This window comes from Amblyomma maculatum, chromosome 9, assembly GCF_055883805.1.
Source record: "Amblyomma maculatum isolate TAMU_Amacu chromosome 9, ASM5588380v1, whole genome shotgun sequence".
In the NCBI taxonomy this organism is placed as follows: domain Eukaryota; kingdom Metazoa; phylum Arthropoda; class Arachnida; order Ixodida; family Ixodidae; genus Amblyomma; species Amblyomma maculatum.
The window spans coordinates 68,742,285-68,756,684 of record NC_139352.1 but is presented as its reverse complement, the minus strand read 5'-3'; the positions used below and the strand labels follow the sequence as shown (position 1 = coordinate 68,756,684).

Below are 14,400 nucleotides of genomic sequence, written 5' to 3'. Positions count from 1 at the left end.
CATTACATTCAGCGTAGAGAAATCTCCCCTGTACTGAAATGCCTCCACGGCGATCTTGTTTCATCCTGATAACCTTGTGCTCTGCAGACACATATCCGCATCCACTGAACCCGCACAGCATTCGTTTCACCCTAACCGAAAGTAACCAGCGAAATGCGGAAAACGTAGTCCATGTGCATCTAATGATGTCATGAACTGCCTATTTTTGCCCGAGCTTGAATTCGCGACTAAGAAAATCCTTCGAGCTCAAGCTGACGCCCAACAGGGAAGTTGTGTTCCACTCCCTCAGCAACTGGGGAACGTTTCTATTTTTCCGCTCAACTTGCAAATCTATGCTGTAACAAGCTTTGAAGCAACAAGATGCGCCGCTATCATTTATTTAAAACTGAGTTGTTTAGGCATTGCGCTGTTTTGACGTTCAAGCATGGAGCATGGACGTGGCCGTGACAAACGTGGCGGCCCCGTTTAATAACTGGCGGCGGTGTTCATGGAACACCCCTCGTCTTTTTAACTGTATGGTACGTGAGAATTTCGTCTCAGTGCTTTAAACATGTAGAGTAAGTGCCTGGTATTTAGCCTGATATATGTTCCACAAGATTAAGATGAAAATGGTGTGATTTTCAGTAGCAAGTATAAAGAAACAACAAGTTCTCCATAGCTCTCGCCTTTCTTTGGAATAATCAGCATGTCACCGAGAAACATAAATTGTCTGCTGCAATTTTTCTGGGTATGTTAAGGAATTGATAATTTAATGTTTTGTCGCATTTTTCGATTTTGACATAAGAGATGTACATGTGACTTCGCAGGCGTCTTGAGCCTACCTCGAGGACACGTTCCACGCATAAAACTTCGTATATCGGCGCTTTTTTTCGCTCATTATGAATATTTTTGCTCTTGAAGGAAGCTGGCATAGAAGATAAGGCTTGAATGAATTTATAGTGTAAGAGTACGTTCGGTGTGGGGTCGGTGTTCTTGTGGAACGTTTAACTATCGCGTCAATCTCTTGCGTCTTCTTCTTTGTCTGCCGTCTTCTTCGTAGCACACGCCTTTTCGACGTACGCGTGTCGTCTTTGTCACCGTCGACAGTCACCGAGCGTTGGTGTGACACTACAATTATCCCCGGGGAAAAAAAAAAGGAGGCATCCTGCCGACTCATGGCATCGACACAACAGGCGGGTCATAACAGGGCTTGAGGCGGTCAACGAGCACTGTTTCACGCCCGCGGCGACGCCTATCCGGTGTCGGTGCAAGTGGTTCTATAACGTAATTCACCGCAGAGGTCTGGTAAATAACCCGATATGGGCCATGATATTTGGAAGCAAGTTTGATAGAGAGGCCGGAGGGGGTGGCAGGAACCCAAAGCCACACGAGGGAATCTGTGCTGTATGAAGGAGCTGGACAAGACGGTGCGCGAAGGAACTGCTGGTGGCCTTGGTTCTGGGTTGTGAATGATCGGGCCAACTGGCGACATTCTTCTGCATATGCTGCCGCTTGAGAGACGGTGGTTGATTCGGAGGTGTCCATAGTTGAGGTGGGTTCACGGCCGTATAGAAGGAAAAAGTGGGAGAAGCCGGTTGTGCTTTGTATGGCAGTATTATAAGCGTACGTGACGAAAGGGAGAATCCGGTCCCAGTTTGAGTGGTCGGACGCGATATACATCGCCAGCATGTCACGCAAGGTGCGGTTAAAATGTTCCGTCATGCCATTTGTCTGCGCATGGTAGGCAGAGGTAGAACGGTGGACAATGCGGCACTGCTGAAGAAGGGCTTCAATGGTCTCGGAAAGAAAAACACGGCCACGGTCACTGAGTAATTCTTTAGGTGAACTGTGGCGCAGAACGAGATGGTGCAGAACGAAAGACGCAACGTCCGGTGCGGACGCAGAAGGTAAAGAAGATGTTTCTGCGTAGCGGGTAAGGTGGTCAATAGCCACGATGACCCAACGGTTACCAGCTGGAGTGACTGGTAGTGGCCCGTAAAGATCAATACCCACACGGTCGAATGGCCGGCTGGGGCAGGGCAAGGGCTGCATCGGAACGGTAGAGTGATGTGGAGGGTTTTTGCGGCGTTGGCATTCCTGGCATGCGCGGACGTAATGGCGTAAGAAGCGGCATATACCCTGCCAGTAATAGCGGAGGCGAAGACGGGTGTAAGTTTTCAACACTCCGGCGTGGGCACACTGAGGATCGGCGTGAAAAGCGGCGCATATTTCCGAACGGAGGTGCCGAGGAATGACAAGGAGCCACTTGCGTCCGTCGGAGAGGTAATTTCGGCGGTAAAGCATGCCGTCACGGATGGCAAAATGACGAGCTTGGCGGCGAAGCGTTCGAGAAGCTGGGCGCAGAGAAGGTGTAGATAAAAGCGTGCGAGGAGAAGCGATCCAAGGGTCTTGCTTTTACAATAGTAAAAAGTTGCCATTTCGCCGCGATTCCTAAATGCCGTATCTGACCTGTATGTTTTCGTAACTCCTCTGGACTCACAGCCGGCATTGAAAGCTTAAAATGGCACTTTGCTCACTGACCTTTGTATTTGACTGCTTTACACATGGTGCAAATAAGACCTAAATTTAATTATTATTAATGTCTTTTTATTTAAAGGGATCCTTTGATCGATATAGTAAAAATACGTTGTATTCCTTTGTTTCCACGTGATCGCGTGTGTCAATGTTAGCATGTGTGGGTGCGTGTTTGGGCATCGAGAACTTAACAAGACCCGCGCACGAACTTCTTGCACAGCAGCGAACGTCACGGTAAATGGATTGGCGATAAAGGGTCAGAAATGGAATATACTCTCGCGGGTATGAAAATGGTCCCTCGTGATTTGAATAAGGTCCGCGCTAGCAGCTTTATCGGCTGATCCTTTATCTCCCATCTGGTATTCATGATGTAGGCTGTTCGTGTTGCTGCATGTGTCAAATTATCGATGATGACAATGCACGCCGATGTAGACTGAGCTCCGCAAATTTCACAGCTGGACATTTAGGCGCTGTTTGCGTAACAGCTTGTGCTCTGATTGCAACAACAATTGTCGTTTCACGGAAATGAGTCAGAGTATTTGGTTTTCTAAAAAGGTTAAAGGTAGACGTCCTTTTCCTTTTTTTCCCTTCCCATGCTTGGCAGACATGGAGAGCGGCGGCTGTGCAGATTTTCTTCTCCATCAGCCTCGCCCAGGGCCTCAACATGTGCCTCGCCAGTTACAACGACTTCAGCAACAACATCGTACGGTGAGTGCAGACAGAACGTCGCCGCGGAGACTCCAAGGGCACCAAAAGCTCTAAATCTGCCCAAAGCTGAATATCCTGCCCCAGTGCTGTTGAAAAGTCGTGACTAAGCGTTTCGCTGGAGGTGAAACATAAAGTTCGCCCTTGGGGTGTACGCTCTGATTGCAAGTTAAAGATCCCCATGAGGTGTAAATTAATTCCCATAGCCCTTGGGGTGACAATGATGACAATGACGTCACATCCGGCCATGAAGTCATGACTGGTGATGACGTCACCAGGAGCTTCATGCATATGCGAAGCTGATCCCGCCGGGCGTTCGATCTAGGCGTTCGTGCGACGCCTTTCATTTGGGGCTTCCTTGAACGCCGCACCACAGAGCTATAGAAATAGACGCAAACAGCAGGCATCGGCGGCGTTTACAATTGGTTGACAGCAAAGAAAAGGTGCAGTATTTGTCACAATTCTACTCGATCTACAAACGGTCTCGCAGTCAATGCTTAAGCAGCGTGGCGGAGAAGGCTTCCGCCTTGAAGCACTCTAGTGAGCCAAACGCTTTAGTGCCCCCTGAATTTTTCATGACGTTACGCTCGTTCGGCGGTAGGTCAGAAAGCGTGTAAACTGACGTTACATTTCATGATGTTTCAGGGACGTCTACATCATCGCAGCGACGGACTCCTTCATCAGCATTTTCGGAGGGGTCGTCATCTTCTCTGTGCTGGGAAACATGGCGTTCCAGCTTGATGTGCCCGTTCCCGATGTTGTGCAGTCAGGTGCGAAGAACTTCCACACTCGTAACTCCATTCCCTTTTGTTCCTCGATGCTAACGGAATTGGATTCAAACAATGTCCTTAAAGACGTTTTAGTGAAGGTACCCCTACGCGTCACGCCTTCTAGAGAGGAAACTTGCAGAAGCTTCACTTTAGCTTTATCTTCGTGAATCGCTTATCAGAATTACACTGCTTCAGCAAACTGCAGAAATGCTACAGAGTGCGTCACGTGGTTCACACCTCATATCCGGGTAAAGAGGCATTGTGCCACGATTTGACGTCATTGCAACTTGAATGGTGTTTCGTAGTGTCCACGCCGGCAGGTCTGGAAGGGAGTGAAAGGCAGAACAAAGCTGTGAAATTTTGGAGGAGTTCAGAAGATGACTACACCTGCTACCGAGTTCGGTTAAAGCTATGACGTAACTCCACGTCGAATATCCCGCGTCCTTGGGAACAGTAGTCGAGCGTCGTAACCACTGCGCCACCCCGGCGGGTACTGTTAGTATACATAGCCTGAGTTGCTTTGGGACGTTAAACCCCACAAACCAAACCAACCATACTAACGGTACTCAAGTATACAGATGTCTTGGTCTCGTCTACTGGTTCGGGACGCTGCGATTCTTTCGGCAAAACTGATGCTGTCAACCGATTTCGAATAGACCAACTTCCTTCTTCAGGGGCAGAATTAGCCTCGCTCTGTACCACTCTGTAGTAAATAAGTCAGCAAGCATCGCATCGTTAGGGTGTGCTGATAAAAAAGTCACTGAAAAATATGCCCCTGGGAAAAATGTCACCGAAAGAACGAGCGCGCAAAAAAACAGAAGTCTATTTGTGAAGTTGAACAAAGAAGTCTCCTAACAGGTGCAATCAAACATATCGGAACATAAAGCTTTGACATTCCCTATTGCCCGGCTTATTAGGGTATAATTTCTTTTGCTGTCACCGATATATAGCGCTTTTACCTTACATTTACTTGTTCAGCTGAAACCTTATTTGTATGTTATGCTTTCCGTTCTTTCTTGTTTCCCATGTGCTGTACGTACGCAATTGTGCTATGAAGCACTGATTGTGCTTACCTGTGGTGAGCTCTAAGATAGTATGCTGAAGCGCTTGTACCCGTTGACTTGGAAGTGATCGAACATTGAACTGATGCGGGCATTGATAACAAAAATAAATAACGGTAGCAGATAAAGGGGGGCCAAGGGTAAGCGTGTCTCTGCAGTCTGCGTTGTTCTGCGCTTCAGCAACATCACTGGTCGAAGTGCCTTCTATCGCGATTTTTATGGTATTCGGTGGGCCAGACGCTAGAAACGGCCTTCACTGTGGGCATGGTCAACGAGCGGTTAAGCCTTGGCCTGCCAGACTTACGACACTTTCATCAGCACCGGAAGTACATAAAGAACTATAATCGCCACCGGAAATATTGACTCTTGTCACAGAAAGATCTGCGAGATTGTTCCAGTGATTCCATCTGTTCTGGGCAGCTTCCTATATATATTACCCACTCGATTATACCTTTCTTAATGATTAATTAGTGATCTGCGGAGCTAGAGACCATACACTGTACGACACTAGCTTGATTGCATATCATGGTGAGATCTTTCACCATGCTTTTTGCCTTGCCTTCTTCAGCGCCTGTAAAAGTGTCAGGCACCCAAAGGTCCCAGATTCCAAACAACTGTTACATATGTTCTCAAAGGAAAAAGAAAGTCAACACAAATTGCAATTCTTTGCGGTAACTTCAGGAAAATTTTATTCTTAGGGCCAGCTTTTGTTTTGGGGACCTATTTTCCTAGGGGCCGCTTTCTCAGGACACATTTCTTGCGGGAAAGTTTTTACCTAAACTATATATAAATGGGCTGTGTTTTGTGATTGCAAAGCCACCCACCCTACAATTTGTCGAATCTTCCTTACGCCATGGGGACCATGAGAAACTATTCACGGAGTAAGAGCTACAAGGCTCAGCACTGAAAGATCATGACACTGGCGGGGAAAGTCACGCTGTCGAAGACGACTTAATTGAAAATGAGGCGCAGTCGGCCCACAGTATATGCCGACATTGTTTTACAAGAGCCGAAGCAGCAACGCCTATCTGCAAGATAGTGCCAAAACATGACTTAAGCGTGATTCTCTGCGCTCGAAGACTCGGCACTGCGTTTGCACCGCCTTGACGACTGGCCGGGTCTCCTAATTCAACACACCGTACTATTCGACTTCGCCTGCTGCGATGCTAGGCTGTCGTGTTGCTTGTTTTTGGTAGTGGAGTTTACAAATGCCTCGTCACAGCAGGTACTCCACAGACTGTAAGAACTGCGGGTGCGTTGATATGTTTGGACACTATTTTGTGATTCGATTTAAACGTGACCGAATACTTCCTTGAGCGTTACACTACGCCTACGTCCAGGAGAAAAACAGTGCACGAGCTGATGGCGCCTTCAAAGGACTCAGGGTTGAGTTCAAGGCTGTGAACGTTTTGTGTGCTTTTGAACGCTAGCAGTGATGCTTGGGACGCACGCGAAGTTTTCAATTTATTTCCCTCTCCATCTTTTTGTAGGATAGCCAGACTAGTTAAGCCCATCTGAACTCACTGCCCTTTATTTTGTTTCCATCGATACCAAAAGCTAGCTTTATGGCTCTAGTTAAGCCTCCAACGTTATTCATTATGATAGAATGCAAGAATCGAGTTCGAATATGTTGGCTATGTTTTGCAATACGAAAAGGCAATTACGGTCGATTTGTTGTCATTAGTCTGTTGCAGAAACGGCTCTTTTTGCAACAAATATCTTCTTAGTGCGCCTTTAGCCCAGGTTGTGATAACCGTCAATTAGTTGAAGAAAAAATTTTGGACACCATCCAGCGAACATGGAAGTTACACAAGCTTAAAGTGGAGCCCCTATCTTGCACATTAGACTGCATTTCTTACCCTTTGCTGCAGCATGGTTAACGTTTTGTTTCTTTATTTGAGGCACTAGCGATGATTTTTTCATTAAGTTTAAATACGAATCATTACTTCCTAGTGCCAGTTTTATAAGTGATTTCATTAATACTTTCTACTACTGTTTGCCTAACGCGCCCTTTTTTCAAGCATGCACCCCGTGGCAGCGTTTCACGTAGACGGTTATACTTTGCGAAAAACTACAATGAGTAAAAACATTCTGCGGGAGCCATTATGTCCATTTCTCTTCACATAACAATCTCCTCAATTTTCTTCCCTTTCTCATCTTTCTGTCGTCCTTTCCTGACTTTTCCCCTGCTTCGTATTTCTCTTCGCTCTCACTCTCTTGTATTTTCTGTTTCATGATTTGTCTTCCTATTACAAGGATCGAATACACTTGAGCACTAATCCAACGCAATCCGAGCTACGAAAGAGCAACTGATACTGTATAAATGTCTTCAGTACCAAGTTAAATTGGTTCACAGGAAGGGAAAGGCGCAGTAACTGTCACACTTGCTCTGTGGACACCCGAACCTCGCCGTAGGGGAAGGGAGGAGGGTGGGAATGAAAGTGGAAAGAGAGAAAGAGGAGCCGTAGTGGAGGGCTACGGAGTAATTTCGACCACCTGGGGATCTTTAACGTGCGCTGACATCGCACAGCACACGACGCCTCTTCGTTTCGCCTCCATCGAAACGCAGCCGCCGCGGTCGGGTTCGAACACGGGAACTCCGGCACAGTAGTCGGGCGTCTTACCACTGCACCACCCCGGCGGGGCAAATTCAGTACCAAGAAGAACCACAAATTTTACGATGTTCATTTACAGAGCCTTTTAGCTTTGTTTCACACTCTTTATGCTCAGGGCTGAAATGCAAGGCTACATAAATACAGGGGATTAAACTCAGGCTATGAGAGACGCTGTAGTGGAGGACTCCGGAAATTTCGACCATCTGGGGTTCTTTAACATGCACTGACATGGTACAGCTCGTGTGCTGTACGATGTCAGTGCACGTTAAAGAACCCAAGGTGGTAGAAATTTCCGGAGTCCTCCACTCCGGCGTCTCTTATAGCCTGAGTCGCTTTGGGACGTTAAACAGCACAAACCAAACCAAACCAATAAATGACCGCTTGTAACTTAATCAAAGCATTTCTTTCCCACATCTCTCTGTCCGCAGCGTTCGGCCTGGCATTTGTGGTGTACCCGCAAGCCTTAAGCCTGATCGAATTCCCACGCCTCTGGTCGGCGACGTTCTTTGCCATGCTCTTCCTTTTGGCCATCGACTCCGAGGTGAGGTCTGAATAAGACAACAGATCCGCGATTTAGCGAAGCGTGCGGTATACTGCATTTTTTTTTTGCTTGCAAAAAAGGGGGAAGAGAACAGCGGTAAAGCTCACATTCATGGCCCTGGACCTGTGGTTCTTGCGGAACTTGTTTTTGCTTTCCCTGTGCTTCATACTTCGGTTCATCGAATAGCACTGCTCGTTCAGGTAAATCTGTCTTCCCCAGACCTCTGACAAAAGTCGCCACGATAAAGCAAGCTCTACTTTGCGGCATAAAAATTCATCCAAAATGTTTACGCAAATCTAACCAAGCAAAGATCTGTGATTGGCTGACGTTCTCGACCTTATCGATCATGCTTAAGCCCCTGCATGTGCGTGGAGTGGTGCGTATATGCACCAGTGCTGCTTGAAAAATTAGCTGTGGCTTAGCTAAGGTTAAGCCTGGATATCTCGAAGAGAAAAGCCGCTCGTCTAGCCTTGCGCTTTTCACATCTTCGCTGCTCTTTAGTCAACTCGCAAGCTACCACTTCTGAATCGGTGTTGCTGCGCCGTCCGACTGTTGCTTCTCCTGCTCCTTCCATGGCGAGTGTCTGCGCCTGATCTATGAGCAAGCGCGCCTTATATACTCCCCCTCCCCCTTTCAACTGATTGATTGATTGATTTATAGGAAAGGAAAGGCGCGGTAACTGTCTCACTTGTTTTCTGTGGACACCTAAACCGCGCCGTAAGGAAAGGGAGGAAAGTGGGAGTGAACGTGGGAAGAGCGAAAGCTGCGCACGGAAGGCCAAACGGTGGCGAGGAGGAGAAGCGGCGGCGCACATGCGCAGTAGCGCGCGGCGGCGGCGAAAGGTCAGGCGACGTAAAGGTAGTGTTCTAGAACACTGTAGTAAAGGCGACGGAGTCAGCAGCGGCGACGGCGGCCACCTGCGTCATGCATGACATCACTCGGTTTCGCGCATGCGTAGAAGTGCAAATCGGAGGCTCCGGTAGCTCCGGCTCACGCGAAGCGTGGTGTTAACGAGCCTAGTTGAGCTTCTCGCATCAAAATGGTGGCTCCGAAATCGGCAAATGTCAAGTGAAGTAGTTTATTAACATAAAATTATCAGCACAGCAAAGACCTTGCTAAAATTGTTCCCTCACTTGCTCTAATTTGAGCATCGTCGCATATGCAGTGGCTTAAGCGTGATCGATACGGTCGAAAACGGCAGCCAATTGGATATCTACTCTTGGTTGAATTTGCGTGAAGCTTCTTGAATGCCCTTTTATGCCACAAAATAGTTTATTTTACAATGGCGACTTTTGTCGCAGATTTGGAAATGATAGATTAACCTGCGCGAGCAGTGCTTTTCGATAATTCGAATTCTGAAGTGCAGAGAAAGCAAAAACACATGTATGCACATGAATGATTTATAATCAATATGTGAATACATTTTTACTTTAAAATATGTACTCTGCATGTCACCACTGTGCAAAAGTCGCAAAAAACTAAAGGTTGTCATGGTTCCTGCCATTCACTCTGTTCCGCTTCTCTTGAGTATTCGACGCCTAATTTAAATGCGCATTTTAGTTTTGGATTATCATTAGGCAGTACAATATATAGGCGATGTAATACATGGATCACCATGCGATTATGTGTCTGCGAAAGCTCATCTTTATGCTATTTAGGTTTCATCAACCAAACGATACCTGTAGCGTCTAAAAGGTCATTAGCACGTTATGAGGCACAAAAAAATCTGCCATATGTTCGCCGATACTTAGTCTTAATTCTCTAAAGCACTGAATTCAGTTCATTTTAATAGGCGCTAAGAAACAAAAGGTGGCACAGCCGTCGTTCAGTTCACACCGAAACCAAACGGGATGCGCATATGCGAAGCGTATACAGCTCTCTCAGCCGAAAAGCTATTACCGTCCCCGCAATATTACGACAAAAATGTATTAAGGCTTTCGCCTTAATACATTTGACCAACTAATAATCTTTCACGTACACCAACACCGCACAGCCAGCGCCATCTAGAAAATTCAAGATGGCGCTGGCACAGCAACCTCTCCATTTTCGCCTCCATCGAAATCCACCCACCGGCGCTCGTGTTTGAACGCGGATTCGTCCTCGCTTCTCACAAGACATTTATGTTATTGATCTGTCTCTTGGACACAAGTGTTAGAAAATCCTGTTCGGCTCCGAAATGCTGAGTTTGTGCTTTCGTAATACTAAAGCGGTAGGCGAATATCAAGTTATGATCCATGTATTCTAACATCAAAGCATAATTTTAAAAGACAAAGACATGAAAGGGAAGTTTTGGTACCGATACTCGTTAGAGGTCAGATATATAAATTTACCTCCCTTAACTATAACGGTTACCCTCCTTCAGTTCGGCTTCGTCGAGGCAGCTCTGACACCATTGAAGGACGAGTTACCAGCGTGCCGTGCTCACGAGACGTACCTGGCCACCGTCTGCTGCATCTGCCTCTTCGTCCTGGGTCTTCCAATCGCGTCGCAGGTAAGCGCAACAGAGTGACACTGACCTGCAAAAGCCTATATTCTGGACTGGAAGGCGCCGGATCTTGCCGCTTTGGCTTGGTTTTATTTTAGATTTAACTGGGCAAAGCCTTTGCCTAATTCAGAAGCGACAGTTTCACTACTGTGGCTGATCCTGGCCCTGATGGGGCTGGGGCAAGTAGGTCACCACCGCTTGCGACGGGGCGTATTTCCGAACTGTAAACTGTCCAACACCGAATGAAAACACAACCAAAACAAAACACGCGAATTTGGCGTTTTAAACTTAGTCACCTATACCGTTTACTTTAAAAAGTAGAACGTGAACCTAAAAAAGTATTTAGGCTTATTGAAACATTGTTTTAGTAATAGCTCTTCACATCGGTTAAGATGGTCGCGCCATCTGAGAGACGCTGACTTTGGGGAGCGGCTAAAACTCGCCATGAATAATGGCAGTGTTGCCTTGATTTTTTCTCGACAGCCGCCCTGAATCCCTAGCAATCCCTAGGTCAAATTGTCTCTATTTGGGGGCACGGTGGGCCGGCGGGCCACCACTGGAGCTATTACTAAAACAAGTTTTCAATAATCCTAGATATTTTATTATGTTCACGTTCTACTTTTTAAAGTAAACGGTATAGGTGACTATGTTTAAAAAGGCAATTCGCATGTTTTGTTTTGGTTGTGTTTTCTTTCGGTGTTGGGCGGTTTACAGCTCGTAAATACGCTGCGACGGGGGCTAGCCTGCCACGGAATTTTTATCTGTTGTAGGCCGTGGACGGCGGTTATGGTGGCGCGCGTCTTTCTCTCACTCTTCTTTTTCTTTCTTCTCTATTTTCTCTTCTGTCCACACGAGGCAGCATAGGTGGCTAAGCTACAGAGCCAGTAGCAGGCCCATGCATTTTCTTTTGCTTTTTCCTGGAGCCACAACAACAAAGTGTGACAGATACTGAGCCTTTCCTGTGAACCAATTATTAATATTAAGGTAAGCAGATCGAGGTGCGAGATTGCACTAGAAAAGTGCACAGCCATTTTATTTCTTCATAATTGCAGCGGCTTAGCCTCAGGACGCGGGATCAAATCCGCCGTCGGCTGGCATATTTTGATGAAAGTGGAATATGTGTAAAGGGCCTATTTTTACACGGTGTCAGTGCACTAAGAGGTCCAGGTAGTCGAGTATAAGCTGCAGCCCTCCTTTTTAACGTCTCCCCTATAGTCAATATGCCAATATGTGACCTTACGTCTCATGTAGCATACACGTTATATAACAAATTCGTTTCATTATTTCAGGTGTATATATGCACAATTTTCAAAACGAACCTTGGGAAAAGTGCTGATAAACTGCAGGGTCCTTATTCCGAGTTTACATCGTTATGGAAATTGTAGCTATCTTCTTGATTTCGATGCACCGAATTGGTGGAAACACCGGCACCAGATGGCAGTTTGGTGTCCACCACTTCTGTTTCTGGCGTTTCAGCCAATCAGATTACTTGAGACCAGAGAGATAGCGACACTTTCGACAACGATTCAAATTCGAAGTACAAATCCAGCTTCACTATGCTTCAAGAAATCTTGTTTCCCTTGAACTACTTCCGGGTGCTTCCTTCCTTTAGCCTCCCTTTATTCCTTTAGCCAAGCGTTGAAGTCACGAATAGAGGTTGTACGCTCTTGTGACACTACGTGGGGCGTAGCAAGGGAATAACCCACGAAACACACAAAGCCCACGAGAGAAACACATCAATGCACTTTTAGTAAAGTCTTCCGTTCCTCAGCACCTCAACTTTCAGCTCCTCTAACACAGTATTTTTAACCGTACGTGGTGATCTTGCTCGGTATAGGCTTGCGGCATTTGGGCTGCCTTACATCCGGTACATTTTTTAGGCTTACGATGGATGCTTGTCGTCGCAGGGAGGACTCTACATCTTGACGCTGCTGGATGAGTTCGTCTCCAGTCACCTCATCCCTTGGGTGGGAGTTGGAGAGATGATTACCCTCGTGTTTGGTTACGGTGAGCAGTGTTCATCGTACTGTTAAAGTAGTTTTCGTCTTGACACTTGTGCAGACTACTTTCATGATTCGTTGTGCTGGTTTTCCCATATTGCGTGCTGTCCGGAAAGTGGCTTCACTAGCCACTTAAAAACAAGGTAACTGTATGTTACTGCTCCACAAATGCTTGTTGTGCTGCTAGTTGATATATGTGAACTCCTGTGCTCATGGATCCACGAATCATGACTACAATATAAACGTTCCACAAAACTTCACTTCTGCCTTCAGTGGGGTATTCAACAGTGAGGTGAAGCGGACTTAACATTTATTAAAGGGGCGTGAATGCCAGTTCGCCAGACAGGGCAACTGAGGCCGATCATGAATTTCACATTTTGAGTGTGCTTCATCTACTTCTAGTGCATTTAGCGCGATAAAGGCGAGAACAGGAGAGAGAATTTGACGCATAAATTGCACAAAGTTCTCTTGTCAAGAGACTCAAAAATAAAGGCCTTTAGCCGAGCGGATGCGTCCGGACCCCTCCTATGTAGGTGCAGTGGCCGCGATTATCACTAACCCCTGTCAATGAGCGTGTACAGGAGGCGTCCGGCAAACCGGTATATGTGTGCGCTACCACATCTACGGCAATCTAACTTCCTTCAAACCTTATTTATGATGGAGCCCTAAGTTAGGGTGGTGTATTGCGCATGGCTGTAACACTAGCATTCTGCTATGCGCGCAGGCATTTCGCGCATGATAGCTGACATGGAGTTCATGCTGGGTGGACCGCCCGGGACCTTCATGTACATCACGTGGAAGTTCGTTCTTCCGGTGGCCGTGGTGGTGAGTGACACGTGTCCCTCGCACAGCGTTGTTAGGCCTTACGTGAAAGCATATGAAGGCATTTTAAGAGTTTTGTCGTGATTATTTTTGGCGCGTCGCTATCACACCAGGTTGGTATTTTGTGCTTTGTGTGTTATTAGTAGCAGTCACATTATGTGTGTATAAATTAAGGTGAGTGATTACGCATTATATATATTACATGGCTGCTCGTCGGCGTGTGATAAATAGGAATGGATAGGTGTTGATTGGTGCGTATGAAAATCATAGTGTCGTGTATGTGCAGGTCTTATTTGAGGCATATGGGGGAGCATGACCAGTGATACATGGTTACAACATTTCTGTGCTGCAGGTACCGGGGCTGGCAGAAATCTTTTCCTTTTTGTTTTTTAATTTCTAATAAACAACCACTTACATACATACGTCATGAGAAATTTCTTAGTGACTTATAGGTGGCGATTGCTGTGGACAGAAGCCATGTTGTAAGGTAGCGTGTGTGGGTCATGTGACCAGTCATGACTCACAGCTGTACAAGTCATCTTCATGATTCAGGAGAACCATGTCATCATATTAGGCGATCACGAAGTCAATGACAGCTTGTACTGCCACGTCCGGAGCTCCCTAAATGTTTTGTCACACTAGCACGACACGACGCCGAATCGGTCGGCCAACATCGTGTCTTCGTGATGTCAGCGTCTATGACACACTGCGCCGAAGGAAATAGTCGGCCGACAGTCGGCACCGCATCACTCGCAAAAACAAAAGAAAGTGCACATAAAATGCATCCATAATGCCTAAAATTCATCCAAAAAAAAACGAACGAAAAAAAAAAAGCGGATAACGTCGGTCGCTCAACGTATAAGTCACATAGCGAGATAACGTGCGAA

General features: G+C 46.5%; 2 protein-coding genes across 2 annotated transcripts in view; one reads left to right on the top strand and one right to left on the bottom strand.

Annotated features, from left to right (window-relative positions):
• Window positions 1–14,400, bottom strand: part of LOC146179319 (G2/mitotic-specific cyclin-B2-like) — a 234,298-nt gene that overhangs the window by 76,335 nt on the left and 143,563 nt on the right. The window lies entirely within an intron of this gene.
• LOC146179328 (sodium- and chloride-dependent glycine transporter 1-like) overlaps window positions 1–14,400 on the top strand; it is a 33,741-nt gene that overhangs the window by 13,393 nt on the left and 5,948 nt on the right. Inside the window, exons 8-13 of the mRNA XM_084579603.1 lie at window positions 3,119–3,222; window positions 3,865–3,989; window positions 8,094–8,206; window positions 10,569–10,697; window positions 12,599–12,698; window positions 13,416–13,516. Of these exons, the coding sequence (XP_084435729.1) occupies window positions 3,119–3,222; window positions 3,865–3,989; window positions 8,094–8,206; window positions 10,569–10,697; window positions 12,599–12,698; window positions 13,416–13,516 (672 nt within the window). The remainder of the gene's footprint in view (window positions 1–3,118; window positions 3,223–3,864; window positions 3,990–8,093; window positions 8,207–10,568; window positions 10,698–12,598; window positions 12,699–13,415; window positions 13,517–14,400) is intronic.